The following is a 25,838-nucleotide window of genomic DNA, read 5'->3' as shown; positions in this document are numbered from 1 at the left end:
CTCTTTGGCGATATCGGTTTTAGCTCCAGTTTGACAGAGAGAGAGAGCGGGAGAGAGAGACACATTTTGAGAGCGTTCAGTGATTTAAAGTGCTGAAACCTGGTGTGTTCCTGCTAGCGTGCCACAGAATATCAACACGGACGGAAGATGTCTTTAGAGGAGGGTGATATGAAGCCTGACTGTCAGGAGTGGTATACAGTTACAGAATGCCTATGGTTTAGGTTAGTTTAGTTTGAGCACTTTCCCATGCAGAGATCTTCCACAGCAAGACAGCTTAAAGAGGATCGAGGTAATCCTGTCAGGGATGTTGGGGGAACTATGGGTAGAAGGTACTGTACATTAGTATGTTAATAATAACAATCAGTGGCCTGACTGATGCTCATAAGAGTTGGACATGGTTTGTTGTGGTCCTGGCAAAAGCCTGATATTCCACAAAGTCCTGTGGAACAGTGGAACTGATTGAAGGGAGTGGTGTTTTGCCTGTCAAGGTCCAGAGAACAGACCTCTTCTGTGTGTGAGAAAGGATACGCTCAGATAGGCCGGGAGCACTGATAGGAGCACTGGATTTGAGGCTGCCCCTCTCACCTTTTCAGTGTAGTTGAATGTAACAGAGGAACTCTACACTAATCTATCTCTGTTCTTCTTTTAGTTTCGTTAATGAAACAGTAACTGTTGATCTGTATGGTAGTCAAATAGAGGGAGGTAATGGAAGAAACCACACAAAGAATACTAAAATGTATTTCTTCAGAGTATAGTGAAGGTAGCCGCCTCAAAACACAGCTTTTTAGCTTAGAGGTGTGAATATTGTGACTTCTTTTAACATTATAAACCTCCCCATTGTGACATCATTACTTCCACCTTCCATACACTGTAAATGCAACAATGCAACTTTGACACAAATCAGTTACTTTGACCACTTTCCGAACAAGTTCGACAAAAATGTAGAGGGTATGACATCTTTGTTCTCTTCTCTGCTATTCTAATCTGGAATCGGAACAGAAATATATTGTACAGATCTAACGATATACAGCTGTTTAAGTAATCACATCAACAACTTTTTGTCTTAAGTTTTTCAAACAACTGGCGTTTTGACCAACTGGGGAAAAAAATACCAAAAGTATCGACTACCAATCAAGAGGTACAGCTGTTTTAGGAACCACATCAACTCATTTCGCTAACTTCCCACTGTTGAATTAACTGCCATGGAACATTTTAGGACTTTCAAATTATAACAATGGGGGAGCACATTCTCAGCGTGAGACAATGAGTAAACTTTGTGACTTTTGACGCTAGTCGGCTACCTTGACCACTTTTCCCAACAAAAACTTAACCGGTATGGCACCTTGGTCTACTTTTCTGATATTTAAATCTGATATCAGAACAGCAATAGTTAAGCCTAATTATTCCCCCACCTTTCCCACAGAAACAGACCCCATCCACACCTTCAACCATACAGTTAATTCCTTTATCATACCAATCAGTCCAATTTAACTTTAGTTTTATCTCTTCATCCATTAGGTCTTCCATGCCTCTATCATTCATTTATCTATCTAGTCATAACTTTATTTTAACAGTTTTATCCTTTGGTATTGGTTTTTTATTAAGATTTGATTATGAAGTTAATGTATGGTTGAAGTAAGGGATAACGTTTATTTATTTTTTTAAACTTCACCAATGTCTCCTTGTATTCTGTCCTCTATTCTTACAGCTTACTGTGGTATTCTAGTAGGAAACTGTATACACGTGTAGTAGGCTAGTGTGAGTGTAATTATTTGTGATGAAATATGGGTTCTAACTGCCCAACAATCCAAATTAAGAAGGTTGATAGTGTAGTCTATCAAAGTAATTAGACCAATTATTTTTTACTACATTTAACATTGACTATATTAACTTCTTGGCTTAAATAAAACATTTTAAAAACTTCTTCCACTACCACAAAAAATACTTATAAAGAGTCAAAAGCAAGTCCCACCAATTTTTATTCATGGGAAATGACCATCTAGTTTGTGTTTAAACGCTAAGTTGAAGTGGAGAGAGAAGGAGACAGAGGAAAGGTGAACAAGGTGAAATATCTGTTGATGTACCCATGAGCAAGGTACTTAACCTAAATTTGTTCCAGGGGTGCCGTACTACTATGGCTAACCCTGTAACACAACACATTTCACTGTACTTATCCGGTGTACTGTATGTGACAATAAAACATATATATTTTTTTATCCATAACCATGCACTGAAACACGGCCTATAACACTCAGAAACTGACGCTCAGGGCTGTCATAATTGATGGTATAATTGATGGTTTAGCGGGAGCCTTTCCTTTGACTTTGAAGGATAGGAATTAGGATGTTCATGTAGCTTGTTGTATACCTCCTAATCTGTCTGTCTCACCCCTCCCCCTTCCTCTCTTCTCGTCCTCTGCCTGCATCGTGTAGATCAGCTGAAGATCACTAACCTGCGTGTGAACTTCACCAAGCTGCACACCCTGGGTGACAACCTGCTGGACTCCCGCGTGGAGATCAAGGAGAAGTACTACTACGCCATGTACGAGCTGATCGTCCGCGGCAACTGCTTCTGCTATGGCCACGCCTCCGAGTGTGCCCCCATCGATGGGATCAAGGATGAGGAGGGCATGGTGAGTAAGTGAAGGAACACAGCACTGCCCACGTGCTGTATGGAGGAAGAACTACCCTATAAAGATTGCTGTTGTCTGAAAACAGAGGTAACTATGCAAAGGGAGTTAGAATGGGAGGGTTTGTTTAGGATTCTCTGGGACTAATTCAGCCTCTCTGTCTCTCAGGTCCACGGGAGGGTGTGTTTAGGGTTCTCTGGGACTAATTCAGCCTCTCTGTCTCAGGTCCACGGGAGGGTGTGTTTAGGATTCTCTGGGACTAATTCAGCCTCTCTGTCTCTCAGGTCCACGGGAGGGTTTGTTTTGTATTCTCTGGGACTAATTCAGCCTCTCTGTCTCTCAGGTCCACGGGAGGGTTCGTTTAGGATTCTCTGGGACTAATTCAGCCTCTCTGTCTCTCAGGTCCACGGGAGGGTTCGTTTAGGATTCTCTGGGACTAATTCAGCCTCTCTGTCTCTCAGGTCCACGGGAGGGTTCGTTTAGGATTCTCTGGGACTAATTCAGCCTCTCTGTCTCTCAGGTCCACGGGAGGGTGTGTTTAGGATTCTCTGGGACTAATTCAGCCTCTCTGTCTCTCAGGTCCACGGGAGGGTTTGTTTAGGATTCTCTGGGACTAATTCAGCCTCTCTGTCTCTCAGGTCCACGGGAGGGTTTGTTTAGGATTCTCTGGGACTAATTCAGCCTCTCTGTCTCTCAGGTCCACGGGAGGGTTTGTTTAGGATTCTCTGGGACTAATTCAGCCTCTCTGTCTCTCAGGTCCACGGGAGGGTTTGTTTAGGATTCTCTGGGACTAATTCAGCCTCTCTGTCTCTCAGGTCCATGGGAGGTGTGTGTGTAAGCACAACACCAAGGGTCTGAACTGTGAGCTGTGTGACGACTTCCATAACGACGTGCCCTGGAGACCGGCTGAGGGACGCGACACCAACGCCTGCAAGAGTGAGTGGTGGTGGAGCAACACATCACTGATTATCATAATGAGCACACCAGTCAAAAGTCATAACCAAAGGAATGAGACTCCAATCTTGATTACCATAACAAGAAACATTAAATTTGTTATTCATCTCCTACTCATCAGTTACTCATCACACAGCAGCAGTCAAAATCCAATAGAATGAGATTGTAATCAAATCTTAATTTAGTGTTTTAATATCTGTCCTTTTGTCTCTCCCAGAATGCAACTGTAACGGTCACTCCAACCAGTGTCACTTTGACATGGCGGTGTACCTGGCCACGGGCAATGCCAACGGTGGCGTCTGTGACGACTGTCTCCACAACACCATGGGACGCACCTGTGAGATGTGTAAACCCTTCTATTACCTGAACCCCAGCAGGGACATCAGAGACCCAGGAGTCTGTAGTGGTGAGTAGAGGGGGTCTGGAATAAAATACATCAGAGATCCAGGAGTCTGTAGTGGTGAGTAGAGGGGGTCTGGAATAAAATACATCAGAGACCCAGGAGTCTGTAGTGGTGAGTAGAGGGGGTCTGGAATAAAATACATCAGAGATCCAGGAGTCTGTATTGGTGAGTAGAGGGGGTCTGGAATAAAATACATCAGAGACCCAGGAGTCTGTAGTGGTGAGTAGAGGGGGTCGACTGATCGCGTCTCAGGGCAGGGACATAGGAACTGTGTGTGTATTTCTTACATTATCAGACTGTGTATGAGTGATGATAGGTACGTATGAAGGTTATTTTCTCTTTGAAACCCTGCCATCACTTTAGGTGCAGGAGATTTTGCATTTACATGTTTTCTCGGTGGTGCGTACAAGTGTATGTGTGTGTCCGTGATGGTTATTAAAGCTGAGATCTGCAGGTGAGATGGAGCCACTGGTCACCCCGCAGGCGCATTTGTTATTGTTTTTATTTTGTTTATAAAAGGAGGAGAGGAGCGTCCAGCATCTTGGTACAAAAAACATATTTTGTTTATAAAAGGAGGAGAGGAGCATCCAGCATCTTGGTACAAAGAACATATTCTGTTTATAAGAGGAGAGGAGCGTCAAGCATCTTGGTACAAAGAACATATTCTGTTTATAAGAGGAGAGCAGCGTCTAGCATCTTGGTACAAAGAACATATTCTGTTTATAAGAGGAGAGCAGCGTCTAGCATCTTGGCTCAAAGAACATATTCTGTTTATAAGAGGAGAGCAGCGTCAAGCATCTTGGCTCAAAGAACATATTCTGTTTATAAGAGGAGAGCAGCGTCTAGCATTTTGGTACAAAGAACATATTCTATTTATAAGAGGAGAGCAGCGTCTAGCATTTTGGTACAAAGAACATATTCTGTTTATAAGAGGAGAGGAGCGTCCAGCATCTTGGTACAAAAACATCATAGTACATATTTACTGTTCTATTGTGCTTGCGATGATGTCAGAGGGGAAAAAAACATTGGTGGTTGTTGTCATAACACTCCTGTGACGATCTGAAGGATCAGGTTACAGTGGGTCCGCTCTACAGCGTGCTTTCTCTCCTAGAGGGGGAATGTCATGACTCTCCTGTGATGATCTGAAGGATCAGGTTACAGTGGGTCCACTCTACAGCGTGCTCTCTCTCCTAGAGGGGGAATGTCATGACTCTCCTGTGATGATCTGAAGGATCAGGTTACAGTGGGTCCACTCTACAGCGTGCTCTCTCTCTCGTAGAGGGGGAATGTCATGACTCTCCTGTGATGATCTGAAGGATCAGGTTACAGTGGGTCCGCTCTACAGCGTGCTCTCTCTCTCGTAGAGGGGGAATGTCATGACTCTCCTGTGATGATCTGAAGGATCAGGTTACAGTGGGTCCGCTCTACAGCGTGCTCTCTCTCCTAGAGGGGGAATGTCATGACTCTCCTGTGATGATCTGAAGGATCAGGTTACAGTGGGTCCACTCTACAGCGTGCTCTCTCTCCTAGAGGGGGAATGTCATGACTCTCCTGTGATGATCTGAAGGATCAGGTTACAGTGGGTCCACTCTACAGTGTGCTCTCTCTCTCGTAGAGGGGGAATGTCATGACTCTCCTGTGATGATCTGAAGGAATCAGGTTACAGTGGGTCCGCTCTACAGCGTGCTCTCTCTCCTAGAAGGGGAGAGCGGGAAGTCTGCTGTTTTATGGTCGGTCATAAAATACGCTGCCTCTATGCTGTGTAGTGTTCGAGATTGGAATGTAAACATTGGAACACAGAGAGACCCTTGTACATCAAAAGTTTGAGTAATTAACCTGTTAGGGCTAGGGGGCAGTATTTACACGGCCGGATAAAAAACGTACCCGATTTAATCTGGTTACTACTCCTGCCCAGTAACTAGAAAATGCATATAATTATTGGCTTTGGATAGAAAACACCCTAACGTTTCTAAAACTGTTTGAATGGTGTCTGTGAGTATAACAGAACTCATATGGCAGGCAAAAACCTGAGAAGATTTCATGCAGGAAGTGGCCTGTCTGACAAGGTGTCGTTCTTCTTGTCTCTGTTTATTGAAGACTGAGGATCTTAGCTGTAACGTGACACTTCCTACGGCTCCCATAGGCTCTCAGAGCCCGGGAAAAAGCTGAACGATATCGAGGCAGCCTCTGGCTGAAACACATTATCGCCTTTGCCAAGTGGCCGATCAGAGGACAAAGGGCTTAGGCGCGTGCCCGAGTTGAGCCCGTGCTTTATTTTCTTTCGTCTGTTTACCTAATTGCAGAATCCCGGTCGGAATATTATCGCTTTTTTACGAGAAAAATGGCATACAAATTTACTTTAAACAGCGGTTGACATGCTTCGAAGTACGGTAATGAAATATTTAGAAATCTTTTGTCACGAAATGCGTCGTGCGCGTGACCCTTATTTACCATTTGGATAGTGTCTTGAACGCACGAACAAAACGCCGCTGTTGGAACATAACTATGGATTATTTTGGACCAAACCAACATTTGTTATTGAAGTAGAAGTCCTGGGAGTGCATTCTGACGAAGAACAGGAAAGGTAATCAAACTTTTCTAATAGTAAATCGGAGTTTGGTGAAGGCTAAACTTGCTGGGTGTCTAAATAGCTAGCCCTGTGATGCCGGGCTATCTACTTAGAATTTTGCAAAATGTGCTTTCACCGAAAAGCTATTTTAAAATCTGACATATCGAGTGCATAGAGGAGTTCTGTATCTATAATTCTTAAAATAATTGTTATGCTTTTTGTGAACGTTTATCGTGAGTAATTTAGTAAATTGTTAGTAAATTCGCCGGAAGTTTTGCCTTTTTGAAATCGGACAGTGTGGTTAGATTAACGAGAGTCTTGTCTTTAAAATGCTGTAAAATAGTCATATGTTTGAGAAATTAAAGTAATAGCATTTCTAAGGTATTTGAATATTGCGCCACAGGATTCAACTGGCTGTTACGTAGGTGGGACGATTTGGTGCCACCTGCCCTAGAGAGGTTAAACAATATTTCTATTTTTGAGAGCATGGGAATGGTCCATTGACATTTAAGGGACAGTCATGTCGAGTGTGTTTCATTTGGTGATCTCATGAAGGACAAGAAACACACATAACTGTATCTCTTAAAGTGTACATTTCCCAGCTGTCAGGTTTGCATCTAAATATTGTGAAACGTATGTGATTAAACAAGAAACTATTTGTGAACATATGTAATGTGATGTTAACCTTCTAAATGAGAGTATAGATTTTCATATAAAGGTTAACCAGTCAGTGGCCACACCCCCATGAGCCCAGACATCACATTAGTGTCACGGTTGTCGTCGGTGAAGGAGGACCAAAACGCAGCAGGCATGCGGTTGTTCATTTTGAACACTTATTAAATCAAAACGAACACTCCAAAACAACAAAACGAAACGAACTACAGACAGTCTGGCAAGGCCCAAGGCTAAACTCAGAACAATCTCCCACAAGTGACAAACACAAACACACCCTCATATATGGGACTCTCAATCAAAGGCAAAAGGGAAAACACCTGCCTTCAATTGAGAATCCCAATCCCAATTAGCCAACCATAGAAACACACTTAACAGACTACACATAGAAATACATAAACATAGACCATAAACCAAAAACCCGGAAATACTAAATCAAACACCCTTTTACCAAAACACCACCCTGAACCACGTAAAACAAATACCCTCTGCCACGTCCTGACCAAACTACAATACCAATTAACCCTTATACTGGCCAGGACGTGACAATTAGGCATCATAGAACCGCCCCTTCTTCCTGTCACGGTTGTCGTAGGATGAAGCGGACCAAAGTGCAGCGTGATTATCGTTCCACATATTTATTGAACTGTGAAACTATGCGATACATACAAAATAAACTGAACGAACAAAAACAACAAACTGTAACAAAGAGTTAACATACACTTACTCAAAATCAAACTCCCACAAACCCAGGAGGGAAAAACACCTACTTAGGTATGATCTCCAATTAGAGACAACGATGACCAGCTGCCTCTAATTGGAGATAATCCCACACAAAGCCCAACATAGAAATACAAAACTAGAACATCACAACATAGAAAAACTAAACTAGAAAAAAAAACCTGTCACGCCCTGACCTACTCTACCATAGAAAATAACAGCTTTCTATGGTCAGGACGTGACACTTCCACAGAGTATAAAACCCACTTCCTACAAAATGTACATTAAGTCAAAGAACGCCGGGACGGAGTCCCCATGTTGGAATGGCTACAGTTCTATAGGCCATTACAACAGAAAATATGGAGCTGTCGCTACATGTTTAAATGGTTAAGAACTACACCTCTATAGGCCACGGACACCATCCAGCTGTAGTTTTGGCTACACGGCTGGAAATGGTTAAACTCTGAGACTATCGATCACTACAGAATAAGAGCAAATCCTAAACCTATAGTTACTGGTCTGCAGCTGGAAATTACGTAAGTCTAGTACAAGAATACCAACAGCCGCGGAAGCATCTATTCTATGCAACGACCATCTGTACGCCTGACGTATCCATTACAACAGACACTATCCAGAGCCGCGGAGAAAGCTACAACCACGAAGGACATTGTGACTTCTGGGGAAGTTAACCAGAGACTCTCTGATGAACTGACTCTCCAGCAGACAGACCGGCGATTAAAAACGGAGAAGACAACAACGACATACGGACGTAAATATATACACATTGCAATTATTCTCGAATGAGCGGCCGTTCATGTGCAAAGGATTAGCATTTCAATGAATATAATTATCAACTGTGTGTAGTGAATCCATTTAGTCTTTCCCGCTCTTTCTCAGTCCCCACCCCTTTCCTTTGTCCACCAAGCCTTCATTTCGGGATTTAGGGATTTTTCCTTGTATCATGTAGTAACCCAAATATCTACTGTTTGTTTGTTAAGTATTTCTGTAATTATTTAGTTAGTTAGTAAATACATTTTTAAGCCAATTTGTATATTGCTGATTCATAATTTAGGCTAGGCTTCATGCAGATATCCAAGGGTTTGCGACATTCAGTAACGAGAACTGATGAGGTAATAATAATTCATTAATAAGCGACTGTTTTCATAAGATATGAAAATATCTGAAGAGTTGATTCGGAAAATAGAGACTCTATAAAACTTTTCCTGTGGTGCGGCGACTTCCTAGTTAAAGTTTTCATTATTAATTTAATCACATAATAATAATTACACATAGAGAATTGATTTGATAAAATAACAGTCTTCAGATTTAATGATACGACATTGTTTTGAAGTAACGTCTTTGTTGTTGTAATATCGCAAATGGACATGGTAGTTTCACCGCTACGAATTCCAGCTTTAAGTTTGGCGTTAACAGGATGTTTGTTGTCTTTCTCCTGCAAGCCTGTGACTGTGATCCTGATGGTTCCCTGAACGGGGGCATCTGTGACGGGCATGATGAACCATCCCTGGGCATGGTCGCTGGGCAGTGCCGCTGTAAGGACCATGTGGAGGGACCTCGCTGTGACAAATGCAAGTCTGGCTTCTTCGGCCTGAGTGCAGAGAATCCCCGTGGCTGCCAAAGTGAGTGGAGAGGAGTAGCAGTTTAGTCATGATTCAGTCTAACAAATTGGACTTATTGTCGTACAAATTACCCTCATTTTATGTGGTCTTTATGTTCAAGAATTTTTTGCAATGTTTTATTTAAAAGGTTTAGTTTCGTCAGTGCTATGAATAAACCTATGTATCATATTTTGTAGATATTTCTGTTCCCCTGTGCCCCCATAACTCCTGCTCTCCCCCCTCAGCCTGCCCCATAACTCCTGCTCTCCCCCCTCAGCCTGCCCCATAACTCCTGCTCTCCCCCCTCAGCCTGTCCCATAACTCCTGCTTTCCCCCCTCAGCCTGCCCCATAACTCCTGCTCTCCCCCCTCAGCCTGCCCCATAACTCCTGCTCTCCCCCCTCAGCCTACCCCATAACTCCTGCTCTCCCCCCTCAGCCTGTCCCATAACTCCTGCTCTCCCCCCTCAGCCTGCCCCATAACTCCTGCTCTCCCCCCCCAGCCTGTCCCATAACTCCTGCTCTCCCCCCTCAGCCTGCCCCATAACTCCTGCTCTCCCCCCTCAGCCTGTCCCATAACTCCTGCTCTCCCCCCTCAGCCTGCCCCATAAGTCCTGCTCTCCCCCCTCAGCCTGCCCCATAACTCCTGCTCTCCCCCCTCAGCCTGTCCCATAAGTCCTGCTCTCCCCCCTCAGCCTGTCCCATAACTCCTGCTCTCCCCCCTCAGCCTGCCAGTGTGACCCCAGGGGTACGGTGTCAGAGAGACCACAGTGTGACCCTGTGAGCGGGGACTGTTTCTGCAAGCGCCATGTCACCGGACGCAGCTGTGGCCAGTGTCTGGTAAGGGTCCATGAGAGCCTCCCTCTTCTAACCTTAACACACACACGTACACTCACCCTCTCTCTTCTCTTCCTCTCTCATTCTTACTCTCTCTCTCTCTCTCTCTCTCTCTCTCTCTCTCTCTCTCTCTCTCTCTCTCTCTCTCTTTCTCACATACACCCTCCGGAATTCATAGGTGTTTCTGAGTGATTCACATCCCCCTGTCACTCACCTAACTTCCTTGCCATGCCAGTAACAGTACCCAGGAATGTCTAAATTTAGCCCAGGGATGTCAGACCTCTCCGGTTGGTGTGGGTTACAGCAGGTGAAAAATGGTCAGCAGGCATTGGTCCTGACTGAGTGGATCCTGAATTCTCAGAAGCTGCATAAAGGCTTATTTTAAAGTCAAGAACAGACAACCACTATTTTCACCCATAACTTAAGCTCTACCAGCCTGCACTTATACACTATGTAATTTTGATAGACAGGATGTATTTACAGTAAGTCATTTTGATAGACAGGATGTAGTTACAGTAAGTCATTTTGATAGACAGGATGTAGTTACAGTAAGTCATTTTGATAGACAGGATGTAGTTACAGTAAGTAATTTTGATAGACAGGATGTAGTTACAGTAAGTCATTTTGATAGACAGGATGTAGTTACAGTAAGTCATTTTGATAGACAGGATGTAGTTACAGTAAGTAATTTTGATAGACAGGATGTAGTTACAGTAAGTCATTTTGATAGACAGGATGTAGTTACAGTAAGTCATTTTGATAGACAGGATGTATTTACAGTAAGTCATTTTGATAGACAGGATGTAGTTACAGTAAGTCATTTTGATAGACAGGATGTAGTTACAGTAAGTCATTTTGATAGACAGGATGTAGTTACAGTAAGTCATTTTGATAGACAGGATGTAGTTACCGTAAGTCATTTTGATAGACAGGATGTAGTTACAGTAAGTCATTTTGATAGACAGGATGTATTTACAGTAAGTCATTTTGATAGACAGGATGTAGTTACAGTAAGTCATTTTGATAGACAGGATGTAGTTACAGTAAGTCATTTTGATAGACAGGATGTAGTTACAGTAAGTCATTTTGATAGACAGGATGTATTTACAGTAAGTCATTTTGATAGACAGGATGTAGTTACAGTAAGTCATTTTGATAGACAGGATGTATTTACAGTATGTCATTTTGATAGACAGGATGTATTTACAGTAAGTCATTTTGATAGACAGGATGTAGTTACAGTAAGTAATTTTGATAGACAGGATGTAGTTACAGTAAGTCATTTTGATAGACAGGATGTAGTTACAGTAAGTCATTTTGATAGACAGGATGTAGTTACAGTAAGTGATTTTGATAGACAGGATGTAGTTACAGTAAGTAATTTTGATAGACAGGATGTAGTTACAGTAAGTCATTTTGATAGACAGGATGTAGTTACAGTAAGTAATTTTGATAGACAGGATGTAGTTACAGTAAGTCATTTTGATAGACAGGATGTATTTGGAGCTAGGAACACCTGGTTGAGATATCTGAGTCGCTAGCTATGACTCATATTCAAACCCATCCGCTGACATGTATGATCCAGTAACCCTGGCTGATGCAGTTGGTCGATGGGAATACAGTCTGTCTGGTGCTAACAGCTGTCTCTGTCTGTCTCCCTCCCGCCCACAGCCAGAACACTGGGCACTGAGTCACGACCTGAATGGCTGCAGAGACTGTGACTGTGATGTGGGCGGAGCCACAGATAACCAGTGAGTGACATTGTGATCTGTTTCTGCATCACATAAAATTAATAAAAAAACAAAATGGCCTCTTAATGTATATCTCTACCAATGAATTTGATCCATGTTGTATAACTACAGGATTAGTGAATAGACCTTTTATCTGTCTTCCTCAGCTGCTCAATGGAGAATGGGCAGTGTCGTTGTCGTAGTCATATGATGGGCCGTCAATGTACCCAGGTGGAGTCTGGGTATTTCTTCATGGCTCTGGACCACTATATCTACGAGGCTGAGCTGGTCATGCTGGGACAGGTACCTACTGCTGCTCCCTACACACAGAACAGACAGGGCTGTTATTTACATTGTTTGCACTGTCTGTTTGACTTTGTGTGAAAAAAATGAAAGAAATTAACACCCTTGTCTTTCTTGCACTAACACTAACACTAACACTAGCACTAGCACTAACACTAAGACTAAGACTAACACTAGCACTAACACTAAGACTAATACTAACACTAAGACTAGCACTGACACTAAGACTAACACTAGCACTAACACTAAGACTAACACTAGCACTAACACTAACACTAACACTAGCACTGACACTAAGACTAACACTAGCACTAACACTAACACTAAGACTAACACTAACTAGCACTAAGACTAACACTAACACTAGCACTAACACTAAGACTAACACTAGCACTAGAACTAACACTAAGACTAACACTAACACTAGCACTAAGACTAACACTAACAATAGCACTAGCACTAACACTAACACTAGCACTAACACTAGCACTAACACTAACACTAGCTCTAGCACTAGCACTAACAATAACACTAAGACTAACACTAGCACTAACACTAGCTCTAGCACTAGCACTAACACTAACACTAAGACTAACACTAGCACTAACACTAAGACTAACACTAGCACTAGGACTAACACTAGCACTAACACTAGCACTAACAATAACACTAAGACTAACACTAACACTAGCACTAACACTAACACTAAGACTAACACTATGACTAGCACTAACACTAGCACTAGCACTAACACTAAGACTAACACTAGCACTAACACTAAGACTAACACTAGCACTAGGACTAACACTAGCACTAACACTAACACTAGCACTAAGACTAGCACTAGCACTAAGACTAACACTAGCACTAACACTAATAATAGCACTAGCACTAAGACTAACACTAACACTAGCACTAACAATAGCACTAACACTAACAATAGCACTAACACTAGCACTAACACTAACAATAGCACTAAGACTAACACTAACACTAACAATAGCACTAACACTAGCACTAGCACTAACACTAGCACTAACACTAACACTAGCACTAGCACTAACACTAGCACTAGCACTAACACTAAGACTAGCACTAGCACTAACACTAGCACTAACACTAGCACTAAGACTAACACTAGCACTAACACTAGCACTAGTGTAACAGTGTAGGTTCCGTCCCTCTCTTCGAGCCCAACCCGGGCTCGAACCAGGGACCCTTGCACACATCAACAACTGACACCCACGAAGCATCGTTACCCATCGTGCCACAAAAGCCGCGGCCCTTGCAACGCAAGGGGAAACCCTAGTTCAAGTCTCAGAGCGAGTGACGTCACTGATTGAAATGCTATTAGCGCGCACCACCGCTAACTAACTAGCCATTTCACATCGGTTACACTAGCACTAACACTAGCACTAGCACTAACACTAACAATAGCACTAACACTAACACTAACACTAGCACTAGCACTAACACTAACAATAGCACTAACACTAACACTAACACTAGCACTAGCACTAACACTAGCACTAGCACTAGCACGAACAATAGCACTAACACTAACAATAGCACTAGCACTAACACTAACACTAGCACTAGCACTAACACTAACACTAGCACTAGCACGAACAATAGCACTAACACTAACAATAGCACTAGCACTAACACTAACACTAGCACTAACAATAACACTAGCACTAGCACGAACACTCATTACCACAGTCACCCTCACATTAACACTCACACTAACACTGACTTTGCTGATAGCTTCTTTATAAATAATAAAAAATGACTTACTCTGTCTGTGATTTGTGGTTGTCTCACCTAGCCACCTTAAGGTAAATGCACTAACTGTAAGTTGTCTGCTAAATTACTAAAATGTATTTGTGTGTGTGTCCAGGGCTGCAGTGTGGAGCAGAGGGAGCACCAGCCTGGGCGCCCTACCACCTGGACTGGCACTGGGTTTGCCAAGGTCCCAGAGGGCAGCAGCCTGGAGTTCTCCATCAACAACGTTCCCTACTCCATGGAGTACGACCTCCTCATCCGCTATGAGTCGCAAGTTAGTGCCTAGTTACTCACGCACACGTATGCACACACACACACACAAACACATACAATTTTATTTGATTTACCCATGCATACACACACACATACCTCTGTTCTCTGGGTGTGTACTGTACAGTGTGTATATTACTTTTATTGTAGTGTGTGTGTGTTGTGTTAGATGCCACGAGACTGGGAGGAGGTCCGTGTGACGGTAATTCGGCCAGGGCCCATTCCCACCAGCAGCCCATGTGGAAACACCATCCCTGCAGATGACATGCTCACTGTGTCCCTGCCTGCAGGATCCAGGTGAGGGACACACACACACACACCTCACTATGGACTATACAGGTCGCCTAGCGGTTAAGAGCATTTGACCAATAACCGAAAGGTTGCTGGTTCGAATCTCTGAGCTGTATAGGTGAAAAATCTGTCGATGTGCCCTTGAGCATGGCACTCAACCCTAACTGCTTCTCTAAGTCACTCTGGATAAGCATTTCACTACAGCCACAATAACATCTGCTAAAAAACATTGTATGTGACCAATAAAATTTGATTAGATTTGAAGAGCGAGATGTAGAGAGAGAGAGAGAGAGGCGCTAAATTATGTCAAATGTAAAACAGTGCCCATGTGTCGGAATCAGGTGACAGTGATACACTTGTATAATTGGATGTTAGTTCATGGTGGATTTCACTTTTCCTAAAAGTTGGTATTTTCCTCTGGTGTGTGTGTGTGTTTGTGTGTGTGTGATGCAGGTTTGTCGTGCTGCCTCAATCTATCTGCTTGGAGAGAGGAGTTAGTTACACACTTCACTTTGAGTTCAGTCGCTATCTGGACCGGAACAATGTTCTCATTCCCGGTACAACTACTGCCAACATTCTAGTGGACTCTGTGAGTATCAATACTCAACAAAGGATATGTTTGTCTGGACATGTCTCTCTCCCTCTCTCTCTCTTTCTCGCTCCCTCTCTATTCTTTATCTCTCCCTCTCTCTTTCTGTCAAATTGTGTTCTTCTTATGTAGTCTAGCTAAAACTCCTCCCTTCTTCCTCTCCAGATCTCCCTTCTCCCTCGTTACTCCTCCCTGGAAATGTTCATCGGCGGAGACCCCGCCTCCATCGCCCGGAAGCAGAGCTACGAGCGCTACCGCTGCCATGACGGGGCTAAGAGCGTGACAGGCCCCCAGATCAGTGACGTCTGTGCCAAACTCATCACCAGCATGTCAGCCATCATTAACCATGGAGCTTTGGGTAAGTCAACTCTCCTACAGTTCACTAATTAACATCATCCACTAGGGGAGTACAGATAGTTTTGATCTGCTGTCGTCAAAGATGCCTGGTAATGCCTAAATACCAAACTTATTTGGAATGAAATGAAAATGTTTTAATCACTTCCATCTTCTTCACAGCTTGCCAGTGTGACCCCCAGGGTTCAGTCAGTTCAGTGTGTGACATACGCGGAGGTCAGTGTCGCTGTAGGTCCAATGTGATTGGACGGCGCTGTGACCAGTGTGCTCCTGGGACGTACGGCTTTGGACCTGCAGGATGTAAAGGTGAGTGTTTTAACCCCAGTCAACCACACAGAGTCAAACTCCTGAAGTTATCTAGTAGTGTACACACATAGTTTCTTCTGCAGCGGTGCATTGGACTGTTCTATCTGTCCGTCCGCCCGTCTCTACTGGTGGCGCCCCTTGGGGCCTTTATTACCCACTGACCCCCTCCCTCACTCTTCTCTTCATCTATCCTTTCCTATAAATCTCTCTCTTGTTCTCTCTATCTCTCTCTCTAGCCTGTGAGTGTAGTGTGGAAGGTGCGGTCACTCGGTTCTGTGACCAGCTGACTGGGCAGTGCCCATGCAGCCAGGGTGCGTTCGGGCAGCGGTGCGATGGCTGCCAGGCAGGACACTGGGGCTTCCCCAACTGTAAGCAGTGCCTATGTAACGGACAGGCTGAGGAGTGCCACCAGAGGACCGGAGCCTGTCTCAACTGCAGGGAAAACACTGGAGGGGACAAATGTGACAGGTGGGGATACACCATGGGGACAGTGGAGAATCTGGGGATAAGTATGAAGGTACCAGTATTAAATGTAATTGCGCTATTGCTGTATTTCAAGGTGTGCCAACGGTTACTATGGCAACCCGGTGCTGGGCACAGGTAATGGTAACCGATGCCAGCCCTGCCCCTGCCCGGATGGCCCAAACAGCGGAAGACACTTCGCTACCTCCTGTCACCAGGACAACCGCAACAGACAGGTGGTCTGCAACTGTAACCAAGGATATACAGGTACAGCTCACGCCTCCATGGAGGTGTCTTCTCTCTCCCCCTCTAGTGTTCTTCTTCCTCTTCCTCAGCCAGGGAAGTGGGATGATGAGGAGCAGTTTGATCACGTCTGCGTGAATGAGCAGATGTATCATAGGGCTAATTAATGATGCTCTGTGAATGGAGATGATTGGTTGGTTAGTGTGATTTAAACTCAGGAAGAAGGTGTGATATTCCAAGTAATTCCGCCACGGTGGGTCTTCTGGTGAACCAAATTAAAAAAATCTGTGGACAAATAGTGTAGTAGAAAGTTCCTCCGACCAGAATGAGTGTGGAACGATGACGTGTGTTGTTTCCTCCGTTACCCTGCTTGGCACAGGGGGGATGGTTTCAGCACTCCGAGGGTTCCTTCAAGCGTGAGTAATGATGATGGGAAACCACCCTCCCTAAAAAATAAAGAACTGTCCCTGCATGGCTTCAGCACCCCACCTGTCTATGGTGCTGTGCCACAGTATACTCCTGCCTCAGAGTAGATGGAATTCCTATAAACTGATCCAGAATCAGTTTTGAACGATTGTATAACACAAATAACTGTAATTGAGTTGGATGACTGATACTGACTCTGGGTCAGCTTTTACAGTATCTCCTGTGTATATCAACTATTATGTTATACTGGGCACATAGTCAGTGCCTGTTACTCCTGCTGACTCACACAGGCAGCAGGCAGTCAACCAACTGAAAACAACAGAATCTCTGCCATGCTGCATTCTGTCTTGTGATTCTCTGCCTTCGTTACAGACACAAAATACAGGAACAGGTCCGACACTCATAGCAGACACGCTGAAGCTGTGAGAGTGAGACTACTACACCAACCTATATGTTCACTCACACCCACTGTGAGCCTGCGACAAATAGACGAATGTTAACAGCTGCTTTACTCTGCTTTAGATAGCTTTGCTGCTACAATCATGATGTGCTTTACTGTGAAGCACAATGGAACAAACAAAGTCTCTGCAACCTAACCCTAAGATGTGGAATCAAACTGTGTTCAAGCTCTTTACTTAATGTAGTCTCCAATTGAAAATAATTTACAGTAGAAATGACACTCAATTTATTGGGCCCTCTGTGTCATCTTGCCTTGTTGTATACATTTAGCCTTTCAGTTTCCACAAAATAATAGTATCACAATGCCCATTTATATTTTCTGTCAAGTGAGGAAATCCTATGTTGTATTCAACTCGGGGTTAGAATACAGTACTTTCCTGCTAGGAGTGACCTCTCTCCCCTTGTTTTGCTGGAGAGACCTCAAGACCAGCAGCTGTAGGTTGTCTGTCAAACCCAAAAGTCAGCCACCTTCCACCCCAGCATACTCTGCCCCCTGCAGCCGTCAGTTGGACAAAAAAATGTAAAGTATGTCTCCCTTCCTCTGAATCCATCCTTAGAAAAGATGGGCTCTTTGTGAGAGAAGTAAATCGTTCACGGTGTCTTCCAAAATGCTGAAGCACACTGTTGTGTTAGAGACCACCTAAAGCGAGACCGATTGAAGACCAAGACCAGAACAATGAGAGTCTGAGTCAACACCAAGACCAGAACAATGAGAGTCTGAGTCAACACCGAGACCAGAACAATGAGAGTCTGAGTCAACACCGAGACCAGAACAATGAGAGTCCGAGTCAACACCGAGACCAGAACAATGAGAGTCCGAGTCAACACCGAGACCAGAACAATGAGAGTCTGAGTCAACACCGAGACCAGAACAATGAGAGTCTGAGTCAACACCGAGACCAGAACAATGAGAGTCTGAGTCAACACCGAGACCAGAACAATGAGAGTCTGAGTCAACACCGAGACCAGAACAATGAGAGTCTGAGTCAACACCGAGACCAGATCAATGAGAGTCTGAGTCAACACCGAGACCAGAACAATGAGAGTCTGAGTCAACACCGAGACCAGAACAATGAGAGTCTGAGTCAACACCGAGACCAGAACAATGAGAGTCTGAGTCAACACCGAGACCAGAACAATGAGAGTCTGAGTCAACACCGAGACCAGAACAATGAGAGTCTGAGTCAACACCGAGACAAGAACAATGAGAGTCTGAGTCAACACCGAGACCGGATCAATGAGAGTCTGAGTCAACACCGAGACCAGAACAATGAGAGTCTGAGTCAACACCGAGACCAGAACAGTGAGAGTCTGAGTCAACACCGAGACCAGAACAATGAGAGTCTGAGTCAACACCGAGACCAGAACAATGAGAGTCTGAGTCAACACCGAGACCAGAACAATGAGAGTCTGAGTCAACACCGAGACCAGAACAATGAGAGTCTGAGTCAACACCGAGACCAGAACAATGAGACTCTGAGTCAACACCGCGACCAGAACAATGAGAGTCTGAGTCAACACCGAGACCAGAACAATGAGAGTCTGAGTCAACACCGAGACCAGAACAATGAGAGTCTGAGTCAACACCGAGACCAGAACAATGAGAGTCTGAGTCAACACCGAGACCAGAACAATGAGAGTCTGAGTCAACACCGAGACCAGAACAATGAGAGTCTGAGTCAACACCGAGACCAGATCAATGAGAGTCTGAGTCAACACCGAGACCAGATCAATGAGAGTCTGAGTCAACACCGAGACCAGAACAATGAGAATCTGAGTCAACACCGAGACCAGAACAATGAGAGTCTGAGTCAACACCGAGACCAGAACAATGAGAGTCTGAGTCAACACCGAGACCGGAACAATGAGAGTCTGAGTCAACACCGAGACCAGAACAATGAGAGTCTGAGTCAACACCGAGACCAGAACAATGAGAGTCTGAGTCAACACCGAGACCAGAACAATGAGAGTCTGAGTCAACACCGAGACCAGAACAATGAGAGTCTGAGTCAACACCGAGACCAGAACAATGAGAGTCTGAGTCAACACCGAGACAAGAACAATGAGAGTCTGAGTCAACACCGAGACCGGATCAATGAGAGTCTGAGTCAACACCGAGACCAGAACAATGAGAGTCTGAGTCAACACCGAGACCAGAACAGTGAGAGTCTGAGTCAACACCGAGACCAGAACAATGAGAGTCTGAGTCAACACCGAGACCAGAACAATGAGAGTCTGAGTCAACACCGAGACCAGAACAATGAGAGTCTGAGTCAACACCGAGACCAGAACAATGAGACTCTGAGTCAACACCGCGACCAGAACAATGAGAGTCTGAGTCAACACCGAGACCAGAACAATGAGAGTCTGAGTCAACACCGAGACCAGAACAATGAGAGTCTGAGTCAACACCGAGACCAGAACAATGAGAGTCTGAGTCAACACCGAGACCAGAACAATGAGAGTCTGAGTCAACACCGAGACCAGAACAATGAGAGTCTGAGTCAACACCGAGACCAGATCAATGAGAGTCTGAGTCAACACCGAGACCAGATCAATGAGAGTCTGAGTCAACACCGAGACCAGAACAATGAGAGTCTGAGTCAACACCGAGACCAGAACAATGAGAGTCTGAGTCAACACCGAGACCAGAACAATGAGAGTCTGAGTCAACACCGAGACCAGAACAATGAGAGTCTGAGTCAACACCGAGACCAGAACAATGAGAGTCTGAGTCAACACCGAGACCAGAACATTGAGAGTCCAAATCAAGACCATGACTGTAATTTGTTTCAAATCGCCACCACAAAAAGAGTTCATAATGTCCAGTATTTCTGTGTTCATATTTCAGAAGGACATATGGATCCTTTAGACATTCAGAATGGTGAAGAAATGCACGCTGAGGAAAATAGACTACACATGATTATAAACCCAAACAGGTTTCTAACAGATAGAAATACCAAATATGTAACAAATTCCTCAGTCTGCCCTCTCTTGGTGAGCGTGCAACTTTCAAACAATTTCCCCCACTCTTCTCTGCTAGCTGCACAGAGTAGATTGACATTTATTGGGATGAGTCTTGTCCTGGAGGCAGAGCAGACCTATTTCCACTAGATGGGCCAGTGGCAAAGTCAAAATTAGCTATGTAGGCCTATAGTAAAAATTTATGAAAACCAAAATGTGCTTTTTGATCTTAATTTAAGGTAAGGGTTAGGCATAAGGTTAGCAATGTGGTTAAGATGAGGGTTAAAATTGGATTTTAGGACTTTGTGGCTGTGCCAGCTAGTTACTACCCCACAGAGCAGCCTCCAGTACATGAGTCATCCCAATAAATGCCAACCTGCGCTAGCAGAGCAAGAAAATTCAGACAAGTGCGACAAGTTTTGAGCGTACAAGGTTGCTGAGAATTGTTTGTAGACTGCAGAATTTTTTTTTTCTCCCAAGCTTCAGAAAGCTATATATATCAGTCCACTATTACAGGACTAGTAAAGGCCCAGTGACTTTTGTGAAGAAATGTATTTTATTCAGAAAATATATATATATTTTTAATTAATTATATAATTTTTATTCTGATTTTGAAACACCCCTACTTCCCGCGGCAATGGTTTGGAGGATATTTTTCAATTAAGGAAAAGGACAGTAATGTTACAAGACAAGTAGGAAGCGATATCATGACAGAAGTGTGGATATTTGGCCTGGCTAAGCATTTTTATGCGCTGACTGAATGGGAGCTGATAATGAGTTTTTTACTCCGCTGGTCTCTGGAAGAAATTACGAGTCCTCATTGTCCGAGACCGAGTCAAGACCGAGTAAAAATGTATCCTACACCGAGACAAGACCAACAACACTCAGTATTGTTAACTAACTTCCAAACGAGCTTCAATGCCATACAACACTCCTTCCGTGGCCTCCAACTGCTCTTAAACGCTAGTAAAACTAAATGCATGCTCTTCAACTGATCACTGCCCGCACCCGCCTGCCCGACTAGCATCACTTATCTGGACGGTTCTGACTTAGAATATGTGGACAACTATAAATACCTAGGTGTCTGGCTAGACTGTAAACTCTCCTTCCAGACTCATATTAAGCATCTCCAATCCAAAATTAAATCTAGAATCGGCTTCCTATTTCGCAACAAAGCCTCCTTCACTCACGTTGCCAAATATACCCTTGTAAAACGGTCTATCCTACTGATCCTCGACTTCGGCGATGTCGTTTACAAAATAGCCTCCAACACTCTACTCAGCAAACTGGATGCAGTCTATCACAGTGCCATCCGTTTTGTCACCAAAGCCCCATATACTACCCACCACTGCAACCTGAATGCTCTCGTCGGCTGGTCCTCGCTACATATTCGGCGCCAGACCCACTGGCTCCAGGTCATCTATAAGTCTTTGCTAGGTAAAGCTCCGCCTTATCTCAGCTCACTGGTCACCATAACAACACCCACCCGTAGCACATGCTCCAGCAGTTATATCAGCCATTTTACAAATCGTTCCAGTAATTGGCAGCAGAGAACTAACTGGAAGGAAAGGCGGCCAAAGGAGGTGTTGGCTTTGGTCACCCCCAAAGCCAACACCTCCTTTGGCCGCCTTTCCTTCCAGTTCTCTGCTGCCAATTACTGGAACGATTTGCAAAATTGCTGAAGTTGGAGACTTATATCTCCCTCACTAACTTTAAGCATCAGCTATCTGAGCAGCTCACCGATCGCTGCAGCTGTACACAGCTCATCTGTAAATAGCCCATCCAACTACCTACCTCATCCCCATATTGTTTTTATTTACATTTTTTTGCTCTTTTGCACACCAGTATTTCTACTTGCACATCATCATCTGCTCATCTATCACTCCAGTGTTAATTTGCTAAATTGTAATTACTTCGCCACTATGGCCTATTTATTGCCTTGCCTCCTTACTCCATTTGCACACACTGTATATAGATTTTCTATTGTGTTATTGACTGTACCTTTGTTTATCCCACGTGTAACTCTGTGTTGTTGTTTTGTCGCACTGCTTTGCTTTATCTTGGCCAGGTCGCAGTTGTAAATGAGTTGTAAACTGTAAACTTGTTCTGAACTTGTAAACTTGTTCTCAACTGGCCTACCTGGCTAAATAAAGGTGAAATAAAAATAAATACAAATAGGTGGTCTCAAGAATGGACCCCTACAACACTGCTGAAGCATAATCCACTCTGCAACAGATCTCCTCACTAATCACTGTTAATCTCCTGGGTAACCAAACTCCCGTTTAACACAAGATAAAATATGAAACATTTTCAAGTATTTAACATTATGACAACAACTTTATTGATAGTCACTGAGATGGGTTTCACCATTTATTTATGTCATTTTTAGCAGACGCTCTTATCCAGAGCAACTTACAGTAGTGAATGCATACATTTCATTTCATGCATTTTTTTTGTACTGGCCCCCCGTGGGAATCGAACCCACAACCCTGGCGTTGCACATACCATGCTGGCACTGCAAACACCATGCTCTACCAACTGAGCCACAGGGAAGACCTCACCACAAGTCTCTGTCTGTCTGCATAAGCTATCACACTATAAGCTTCTCACTTAAGTTCACTGGAAAACTGTTTGGAAATACTTGAAAATACCAAGTCATTTTTCACCCCCACACAGCCAATAAATATCTCAATATCAACATGAGATATTCCACTTTCCATCTCTGTCCATCCAAAAATCTCCCTCCTTCTCCCTCAATCTTTTTTCCTTTTTGGGTCACAGGTTCTCGGTGTGAGGAGTGTGCCCCTGGTTACTATGGTAACCCCTCCCAGCCAGGTGGGCGGTGCCAGCCGTGCAGGTGCAGTAACAACATTGACATGTCAGACCTGGATGCGTGTGACCGGAGGACAGGAGAGTGTAAGAAGTGTCTCTACAACACAGAGGGACCAGACTGTGGGGTGTGCAAGAGTGGTTACTATGGAGACGCCTCGCGACGCAACTGCAGAAGTGAGTGACTGTTGAAGGGTCCTTTTTACGCCAAAAAAACTTGACAACCATTCATTTTAGACTGTATATGTTGTGCACCCTAGTAAGTTTTTAATCTACTTTTTTTCTGTTTCCTCAGAGTGCACCTGTAACTTCCTGGGCACAGAGCAAACCCAGTGTACAGCGCGGGATGAGTGTGTCTGCCAGCGTGCCACGGGGCAGTGCCTGTGTCTACCCAACACTATCGGCCTGACATGTGACCACTGTAAGCCCAACTACTGGAACCTGGCTAGTGGGCGGGGCTGTGAGGCCTGCGGCTGTGAACCCAACAACGCTGTCAACCCAGCCTGCAACGAGGTGTGGGTGTGGTTCCATTACTAAGGTGCTTCATGATAAACCTCTTCTGTGACCTCATGCTCATGCTTGCCCTCTCTGTGCCCCAGTTCACTGGAAAGTGTCAGTGTCGTGACGGATTTGGTGGGAAGACCTGCACAGACTGCCAAGAGAACTACTGGGGTGACCCAAGGATCCAGTGTAGAGGTCAGCATTAGCAGAAGTGCCATGTAACATGTTATTCATAAGAATGGCATCAAAATATCAGCAGCAGACATATACTAACAATCTCTGATTTCCTCTCTCTCTCTCTCTCTCTCTCTGTCTCTCTCTCTCTGTCTCTCTCTCTCTCTGTCTGTCTCTCTCTCTCTCTCTGTCTCTCTCTCTCTCTCTCTGTCTCTCTCTCTCTCTCTCTCTCTCTCTCTCTCTCTCTCTCTCTCTCTCTCTCTCTCTCTCTCTCTCTTTCTCTCTTGGCTTGGGAAACATGTTAACATTACCAAAGCAAGTGAAGTAGATAATATACAAAAGTGAATAAACAATATAAATTAACAGTAATTTAAGAGTCTCTCTCTCTCTCTCTCTCTGTCTCTCTGTCTCTCTCTCTCTGTCTCTCTCTCTCTGTCTCTCTCTCTGTCTGTCTGTCTGTCTCTCTCTCTCTCTCTCTCTCTCTCTCTCTCTCTCTCTCTCTCTCTCTCTCTCGCTCTCTCTCTCTTTCTCTCTTGGCTTGGGAAACATGTTAACATTGCCAAAGCAAGTGAAGTAGATAATATACAAAAGTGAATAAACAATATCAATTAACAGTAAACATTACACTCACAGAAATTCCGAAAGAATAAAGACATTTCAAATGTCGTATTATGTATATATAACGATGTGCAAATGGTTAAAGTACAAAAGGGAAAATAAATAAACATAAATATAGGTTGTATTTACAATGGTGTTTGTTCTTCACTGGTGGCCCTTTTCTTGTGGCAACAGGTCACAAATCTTGCTGCTGTGATGGCACACTGTGGTATTTCACCCAGTAGATATGGGAGTTTATCAAAATCGGGTTTGTTTTTTAATTCTTTGGGGATCTGTGTAATCTGAGGGAAATATGTGTCTCTAATATGGTCATACATTTGGCAGGAAGTTAGGAAGTGCAGCTCAGTTTCCACCTCATTTTGTGGGCAGTGTGCACTTAGTCTTCTCTTGAGAGCCAGGTCTTCCTACGGCGGCCTTTCTCAGTAGCAAGGCCATACTCACTGAGTCTGTACATTGTCTAAGCTTTCCTTAAGTTGGGTCAGTCAGTGGTCAGGTATTCTGCCACTGTGTACTCTCTGTTTAGGGCCAAATATCATTCTAGTTTGCTCTGTTTTTTTGTTAATTCTTTCCAATGTGTCAAGTAATTATCTTTTTGTTTTCTCATGATTTGGTTGGGTCTAATTGTATAGCTGTCCTGGGACTCTGTGGGGTCTGTTTGTGTTTGTGAACAGAGCCCCAGGAGCAGCTTGCTTAGGGGGCTCTTCTTCAGGTTAATCTCTCTGTAGGTGATGTCTTTGTAATGGAAGGTTTGGGAATCGCTTCCGTTTAGGTGGTTGTAGAATTTAACGGCTCTTTTCTGGATTTTGATAATTAGCAGGTATCGGCCTAATTCTGCTCTGCATGCATTATTTGGTGTTTTACGTTGTACACAGAGGATATTTTCTTCGTGTTGTTGTTTGTTTATTATTTTCCGCTTTTCCCAGAAGTGGTTAGAGTCTATGGGTTCTTCAATTACATTGAGCTGATTTCTGACGTGCTGTACCTTCTTTTTCCGTAGTGTATTTCTGCATTGTTTTAGTGATTCACCATAGTGAAGGTGTAGACTTGGGTTTTCTGGGTTGCTATGTTTTTGGTTGGATAGGTTTCTCAATTTCTTTCTTAGGTTTTTGCATTCTTAATGAAACCATTTGTCA

At 43.9% G+C, this 25,838-nt stretch overlaps 1 protein-coding gene across 1 annotated transcript in view; it reads left to right on the top strand.

The window, feature by feature from the left end:
- Positions 1-25,838, top strand: part of LOC115168600 (laminin subunit beta-2) — a 68,619-nt gene that overhangs the window by 29,520 nt on the left and 13,261 nt on the right. Inside the window, exons 8-24 of the mRNA XM_029724026.1 lie at positions 2,433-2,632; positions 3,445-3,565; positions 3,801-3,989; positions 9,408-9,587; positions 10,292-10,404; positions 12,073-12,152; positions 12,299-12,434; positions 14,335-14,493; positions 14,659-14,786; positions 15,234-15,369; positions 15,535-15,727; positions 15,886-16,029; positions 16,266-16,497; positions 16,589-16,758; positions 23,365-23,589; positions 23,708-23,925; positions 24,012-24,108. Of these exons, the coding sequence (XP_029579886.1) occupies positions 2,433-2,632; positions 3,445-3,565; positions 3,801-3,989; positions 9,408-9,587; positions 10,292-10,404; positions 12,073-12,152; positions 12,299-12,434; positions 14,335-14,493; positions 14,659-14,786; positions 15,234-15,369; positions 15,535-15,727; positions 15,886-16,029; positions 16,266-16,497; positions 16,589-16,758; positions 23,365-23,589; positions 23,708-23,925; positions 24,012-24,108 (2,721 nt within the window). The remainder of the gene's footprint in view (positions 1-2,432; positions 2,633-3,444; positions 3,566-3,800; positions 3,990-9,407; positions 9,588-10,291; positions 10,405-12,072; positions 12,153-12,298; positions 12,435-14,334; positions 14,494-14,658; positions 14,787-15,233; positions 15,370-15,534; positions 15,728-15,885; positions 16,030-16,265; positions 16,498-16,588; positions 16,759-23,364; positions 23,590-23,707; positions 23,926-24,011; positions 24,109-25,838) is intronic.

Source organism: Salmo trutta, chromosome 30 (assembly GCF_901001165.1).
Source record: "Salmo trutta chromosome 30, fSalTru1.1, whole genome shotgun sequence".
NCBI classification, from domain to species: domain Eukaryota; kingdom Metazoa; phylum Chordata; class Actinopteri; order Salmoniformes; family Salmonidae; genus Salmo; species Salmo trutta.
The sequence above is the reverse complement of the archived record's forward strand: the minus strand, read 5'-3'. Positions and strand labels throughout refer to the sequence as shown.